The following is a 7,563-nucleotide window of genomic DNA, read 5'->3' on the forward strand; positions in this document are numbered from 1 at the left end:
TATAAGTACTTTTTTAAGAAATAGATGGGATTGACATTTTAAAATAAATAGAAAATTATTTTTTTAGCAGAATAAAATGTTTATTAAAATAAAAAATGTTTATTTTATTAAAATAAACAAATCTTAAATATACATTGAAATTTTCTTTATCTATAGGTACACAAAAACCTAGACTTGTACAACTAGACCTGCTTGATAAAAAATATTTCTTCAAAATAAACGTTGATATATATATATATATATATATATATATATATATATATATATATATATATATATATATATATATATATATATATATATATGTTTGCTATATAAAATATAAAGTTTTTTAAAATATTAATAATATAAAAATGATAAATTATAAATTTAATACGTATAGGCTATAAGACACGAGTTATTTCCCGAATAATATGTATTTTATGACAATAAGATGCGGCTATTGCCTATTGTCAAAACGAACATTTATACTTAAAATACTGTATTAATCGTGAATGAAAATGAATTTCAACCTAAGCATGGATGTTTTATAAATTATAAAAAAATTCAAAATCAAATCAAATATTCAACTCTTGAAGAATATTCACACTCTCTCTCTCTCTCTCTCTCTCTCTCTCTCTGACAATAAGTCATTGAGTTGAGATTGAAGCCTCCGTCCATGTTCTTCCTTCCGAAGGGGCATCAATTAACATCCCTCGTTTCAGGTACTTCTATCATCCATTTTTATTGGTTTACTTTAACGTTCCTCTCTGAATTTTTATGTTGCTCCATTCCTTGGTATTAGCTTATGCTTTTTCATTGCTTTTATTTGGAGATATCATCTTAACTTAAGATGTAAAAAGTTGATTTATTGTCATATAAATTTCGATTTTTTTTCTGGGTTTGATTAAGATTGCCATAAGATTGTGCTTTTTGGAATTTTTTCCCTCAGACTTAAAATTAGTACAGAATGATGAGAGGTAGCATTTAGGATGAATTTGGCAGCGTTTATGTAATGTAGGTCTAAAGTGAGCAAATTGTAACCTGCAACAAACTTCTGAGATTTTGTATTGTGATCTTCTTGCTTAGGTTTTGGTTTTTACTTTTTGGGTACAACAAAATAATTTTGTTTGGTAAAGAGTTGTTGGTCCCCAATGAAGACTACTTGTTTCAACCAAACCACAAAAAAACGCTAACTTAAACATTCAATCAGAACCGAAAGGAATACGGGGAATTGTAAATAAAAATAAAATCATCTATTGGGAGAGGTTAACCCCTTAGATGAATCTCAATACTTCGAGGGATTAGTTTTTGGCTCTTGGCCGAGAGATACCCGGGTTCACTCAAAAATAAAATCTTGGACAAAAATTTGCCCAGTAGTGAAGACTAGATCTGTGAATCACTTAGATGGAGAATTTGTTGGTAGCTAGGTGTGAATATAACACTTGGTGTGGTTTTGAAGTTCCTTTCTCATTATCCCTCTCACTGGTCCTTCTTGCCCTCCTTTCCATCCTCTAGGTAGCACTTGGAGCGTATCATCATGAACACAATTGGAGAAAGAATGACAAAGAGAGAGACATCGGAGAATGATGAGGAGGAAAGTTTATTGAAGAATGAGAATAGCGGAACAGATGATGACTCTAAGATTAACTACAGAGGGTGGAAGGTCATGCCCTTCATTATAGGTGAGCAAGACTATAAGAGGAGGGTCTTGTGTTTCTCTATGATTCGTTTTCTTGTTAGTTTTTGTCCTTAAATCTCAAGTGATTCATTTGTGTAATTACTAATTGGTAGGAAATGAGATTTTTGAGAAGCTAGGAGCCATTGGCACTTTATCCAATCTCTTGGTCTATCTCACTACGGTATTCAACTTGGAAAACATCATGGCTACAAATATTATCAACATCTTTAATGGCAGCACCAACTTTGCTACATTGCTAGGAGCTTTTCTCTCTGATGCCTTTTTTGGTCGCTACAAGATACTGGCATTCTGCACAATGGCTTCCTTTGTGGTAAATTTCTGCTGCCTTCAGCACTCGATTCCATTCTATTTGTTTATGAAAAACACAACACAGTTAGGCATATCTGAATTTAGAAAAACTCAATGACATTGAGAAGTATAAAATATAATTTAAGATCCTCACAAATAGAAGTAATTCCATTTTAAAATTCTTACAAAGAAAGCTATCAATCTTGTACTTTGACAAGATTGGCTCATTTAAGTTGTGTGCTGATTCCTTGATTTCCCTGCTTCATACAGGGTTTGTTTGCAATACAACTGACAGCAGCAGTTGAGAAGCTGCATCCACCTCACTGTGAAGAGTCCACCATATGCCAGGGGCCAACAGAGGGGCAGATGACATTTCTAAAGACAGGTTTAGGTTTATTGATGGTAGGAGCTGCAGGGATCCGACCATGTAACTTAGCATTTGGTGCTGATCAATTTAATCCTAACACAGATTCTGGAAAAAAGGGGATCGCTAGCTTCTTTAATTGGTACTTTTTCACTTTCACTGTTGCTCAGATGATATCCTTAACAATTATTGTCTATATACAGTCAAATGTAAGTTGGGCAGTGGGTCTGGGAATTCCTTCTGCTTTGATGTTTGTATCTTCTATAATCTTCTTCATGGGGTCCAAACTGTATGTGAAAGTTAAACCAAGTGGTAGCCCTATAACTAGTATAGTACAAGTTATAGTGGTTGCAACAAAGAAAAGGAGGCTGAAGCTTCCTGAATATCAATATCCTTCCCTCTTCAACTATGTGGCTCCCAAGTCAGTGAATTCTAAACTTCCCTATACATATCAATTCAGGTAAACAACGTCAAGCAGTTAGTATTTGGTGCTTGTTTTGATATATTCTTAAAAAGTGTTGACCAGATTGTTTATCTTAACAGGTTCCTTGACAAAGCAGCAATCATGACTCCCCAAGATCAAATAAATCCCAATGGATCTGCTACTGATCCCTGGAATCTTTGCAGTATGCAGCAAGTGGAAGAGGTTAAATGCTTGTTGAGAGTGTTACCCATATGGGTTTCAGGCATTTTGTACTTTGTTGTTATAGTCCAACAGCACACTATTTTAGTGTTCCAAGCCCTTCTATCTGACAGGCGTATTGGGCAAAGCGGGTTCTTGATCCCAGGAGCATCATACTACGTCTTTCTGATGATTAGTGTGGCAATTTGGTTACCCGTCTACGACCGAAAAGTCGTGCCTTTACTCCAAAAGCTCACCAGAAAAGAGGGTGGCATCACACTCCTTCAGAGGATGGGCATTGGCATATTTTTCTCTATACTCAGCATGCTAGTGTCTGCTAGGGTTGAACAGCACCGTAGAACTCTGGCTCTGATTAATCCTCTAGGAGTGGAAACAAGAAAAGGTGCAATCTCATCAATGTCAGGTCTGTGGCTGATTCCTCAGCTGTCATTAGCTGGACTTGCTGAAGCATTCATGTCTGTTGCCCAAGTTGAGTTTTACTACAAACAATTTCCTGAGAACATGAGAAGCATTGCAGGTTCTCTTTACTACTGTGGCCATGCAGGGTCAAGTTATTTGAGTAGTGTGCTTATTGCAGTTATCCACCAAATCACTGCCAAATCTGAAACTGGGAATTGGTTACCGGAGGATCTGAACAAGGGGAGATTGGATAACTTCTATTCGCTCATTGCTGCTCTAGAAATTATTAATTTAGGCTACTTTGTGTTATGTGCAAGGTGGTTTAGGTACAAAGGCACAGGCAGCAGTTCCATTGAACTCGAAAAAGCTACAAAACAATCGGAAAGAAGTGCTAATGGTGTTAATGATTCGAATCTATAGCTATTGCATAGAAATGGGCTACTACAATTTTTCATCAAGTGGAGCCACAACTAGCAAAGGTTAAAAATCAAATTGAGTATAGCAACAAAAGCACAGTCTCTGCCTTTTCAATTAGATAGATACTTCATGTGTAGATGTATGATGAGATGAAGTGCATTATTCTTAGGATAGGATGCCTGCATCCAAAACGTTTGTCTTAAAGCACTTAATGATAGTGAAAGAAAAATTATAGATTGACATGATTAAATTTTCCACAATCTGCTTCCTACAGATAAAGATAATCAGCTTATGTGGATCACAGTTTGGTGTTCTTTTAGCTCATGTTACATGCTAACAGGAAACATGAAAAGATTATGTGAGAAAGAAAAATAAGAACATGATTATAATAAGACTTGTAGGTGATTTTGTAAAATTTATTAATTTTACTTTGGTTTCTATATTTTCTCATGTTCTCACATTATCAAGTAATACCAATTGAACGGTTGTCCAGTCAGACACAGTATTCTACATTGTATTATCCAATTTCCGCATTGCAACATCAGAAGATTCTTATGATCGATTTGAATCTCACTTGATACAAAACTTGAATTCTATCATTTTATTTTATCATCATACGTTTTTTCCTTGATTTCTAAACCTATAATCTGTTTTGCCTACTCACCCCTTTACCCCCACCCCAAACTGAACTTGCAGTCCAATAGCAAACAACCCTTATGTCCTTATTCAGTTATCCCAACAAATGTTTTACGCATTCAAATAAATATAGAAAAGGAAGAGTTTCGTTGATCATGTTTCTCAAAACCTTTTTAGACAATGCCAAAAAAGCTGATGGTTTTCTACTTGATTTTTATCTCCTTTCAAACTTGAATCTACGTTAGACACGAAACCTCGTTATACTTAGATATATGTGATGACACTAATATTCCAATCATTGTTGTTCACTTGTATGAACACAACTCAGAAATAGGAACATCGACGAATGATGGATGGCTTTGTAGCTGCCTCAGTGTTAGCTACACGAGTTTTCACATTCCCACGTTCACATTGAAAGCTACATGTGAGACAAAAATTGACTTCTTGGAATTTTATGGCGTATGATTAGATTCAGTTAAACCATTTGGGTCCACGGGAGAGAGTCAATTAGGATCGGTAGTAACGATTAAGCAAATGCTAGTAGTTAAAAGAAATATACGATAAATAACGAAACTTGTTTCCAAAAGTGTGATACAATCACTTAAAGATAAAAAAAATTAAATTTAATTCATGAATATATAAAGAGTGTAACAAATTAGTTTTACAAATAATTTAATGATAAATAAATCTCTAAATTTTATAATTTAATGTCAAATTGGTCTTTGAACATAATTACAATTTAATGACAAAATGATCTTACAAATTTAATGGTAAAAATAATTTGGTGTACTTTTTGCACATTTAAAAACTAAATTTGTATTTTTCATCTTTTAGGATCAATTTGTCACCACATCACATTTTTTGAAACGAATTTGGTCATTTATATCCATAAATAAGCTTACAAGATTTTTATTTAAGAATTTCTTTTCCCTCCAATAGAGACATTTATGCTCAGGTAGTGTATGACAAAAAATATTACACACTCAAATTAGAAACATTTGGTTAATTGGAACAACTTCAGGTTAGTTGATCAATGTGCTCAATACTAAAATATTTATTAGTACATTATAAACACAAAAGTCACTTGATATTTATTTGTTAAGTTATTAGAAACATGTAATAGGACTCTTTAACCTAGGACTCTAATAATAATAGTCTTTTTTTCATTTTTATAAACATTGCTATGTCTGTTTTTATTTATAAGACCCAGGTTTTTAAATTTATTTGTTGATTTATATAAGATTCGATTCATATTATCTTATGTATTAATTATTTTTAGACTAAAAATATTTTTAATAAAATAAGAAACATGTTTTATTAAGATGTACTTAAAAGAGAGAGAAATGTTAATGATAATAATATTTTTGAAAGAGTATATAAATTTAGGATAAATTTATTATTGTAAATTAAATTATTTACTTTTTTTAATTTTAATGAATTAAGTAATTGAATTTTATAGATAAAAATGGAAGTTAGTAATAACCAGTAGGATTCCTCTATTCCTATTATATTATTTTTCTCGTGGATCAATTATCAAACTTTTACTTGCTGCAGTTTATCAAATCGATCCTTTAATGGTATCACCAACTTCTTAGAAACCTGTGGCTGTGACTTACTTGACTTTTGTGCATTTGTAACTGTGTATTCAACTCCTATCCGTACCCATTCAACTTTGCTATCACATGGTTGGTGGCTATATTCAATTTAACTTTTTCATTAGAGACTATTCACGCTAGACTTGAAAATTTTCAAGATGCAAATGAAGAGTAAAAGACACACATATAAACATAATTTTCTGCAGTTGTGATTATATTTACATGCAATCTCATGTAGTGCAGTAATAACTGTTCGTTTAGAACCCCCAGCCCCATGTTATAGACTTAATGAGTGGATCAAATTATTGAAGGAGTGCTGGAAAAGACGGTTAAGAATAACTGTCACAAAATAAAAATAAAAAACGGTTGTTGTGCCTTATAAATCATAATTATGCAGGTAGGTGTTATAAGTTTGCCAATCAGAATTTTTGAGGTCAGACATTTGCCTCATCTACGCTCTAACGAGGAAATTCAACTATTTAACATCCAAACCCAACAATATTTTCAGATACTTAGAGTGTAATTTGGCAGTGAAAATCATCATTATTTTGGTTTGAATGGGGTTTTTAATCAAACGTGGGGTGATAGTTTGCAAAACCAGAAAATTGCACGTAATCAAGTCAATAACTACAACGAAGAACACCCGATGCACTTTTACGCAAACGCAATCAAGTCAATAACTACATTGATGGTAGTACTTTGCTGAAGAATAATTTGTTGTAATTCTTCCCGTACGGAGAAGAAAATAAAAGCAATCTTGCATTTTTTTTTTCGTGTAAATTAATAATGATATTGAAATTTAATTTTTTTTGCTAATTACCCAAATTTCGTATAGGCCAATCTTAACCAGTGATCTTGTCTTACATAGTGAGACTTCTAGTCCCCAACTCAAAAGAAAACGTTGGCATGTCAATAAAAAATAAAAACAAAAAACTACACTCCGCATGAGATATGAGTATTATATTGTTCTCCTTTTATGTTAAAATGTACAGTTTATTATATTTAATTTGACATTGTTAATGTCAATTACATTAAATAAAATCTATCTGGTTATTGAGAATATTTACATAATTTTTTTTAAAATTAAAGAGTTACCTGATATTTTTATGATTTAGCTAATGTAATCAAAGTAATATAATATTTTTATTATAGTAGAAAAATTAAACTCAAAAAAATAAAATTCCTATGTCTTTCATGAAAAAAAATTTAAATAACATTCTCGGAAAACATTCTTTTCCAAAAATATCAATTTCCAATAAATTAAAAGTTTCTCTCCTATCAAACCTCTTCAATAAGATTTTAAAATATATTTTTAATTAATATTCCTATTATATAAAAATTAGAATGTTTTAGGAGTTATTCTTCACTGAAATCATTTTTTAAAAAAAATTCTTTAAAAAACACGAGTTTTAGGCAGGGAATTTAATCAATTATCTCTGGTAGGTAATATATCTTTATTTTATATTTAAAAAATCATCAATAACTAAAAATATTTTTTTTTGTGTTCAGAAATAATACTATTGGCAGTGTTTAATTATGA

The 7,563-nt window shown here is 31.9% G+C and overlaps 1 protein-coding gene across 1 annotated transcript; it reads left to right on the forward strand.

Moving 5' to 3' along the window:
• Nucleotides 1–550: 550 nt before the first annotated feature.
• Nucleotides 551–4,042, forward strand: LOC100798182 (protein NRT1/ PTR FAMILY 2.9). Its single transcript, XM_003525432.4, has 5 exons — nt 551–704; nt 1,498–1,664; nt 1,774–1,991; nt 2,240–2,793; nt 2,877–4,042. The coding sequence occupies exons 2-5, from the start codon at nt 1,520–1,522 to the stop codon at nt 3,793–3,795; spliced, it is 1,836 nt and encodes a 611-aa protein (XP_003525480.1). The 5' UTR covers nt 551–704; nt 1,498–1,519; the 3' UTR covers nt 3,796–4,042.
• Nucleotides 4,043–7,563: the final 3,521 nt, after the last annotated feature.

The sequence above is a fragment of the Glycine max genome, chromosome 5 (assembly GCF_000004515.6).
Source record: "Glycine max cultivar Williams 82 chromosome 5, Glycine_max_v4.0, whole genome shotgun sequence".
In the NCBI taxonomy this organism is placed as follows: Eukaryota; Viridiplantae; Streptophyta; class Magnoliopsida; order Fabales; family Fabaceae; genus Glycine; species Glycine max.

Coding starts and splice junctions, on each gene's coding strand:
- LOC100798182 (XM_003525432.4), top strand. CDS start 1,520: ATGAACACAATTGGAGAAAGAATGACAAAGAGAGAGACATCGGAGAAT. Junction 1,992..2,239: donor GCACAATGGCTTCCTTTGTG/GTAAATTTCTGC, acceptor TGCTTCATACAG/GGTTTGTTTGCAATACAACT. Junction 2,794..2,876: donor CCCTATACATATCAATTCAG/GTAAACAACGTC, acceptor TTATCTTAACAG/GTTCCTTGACAAAGCAGCAA.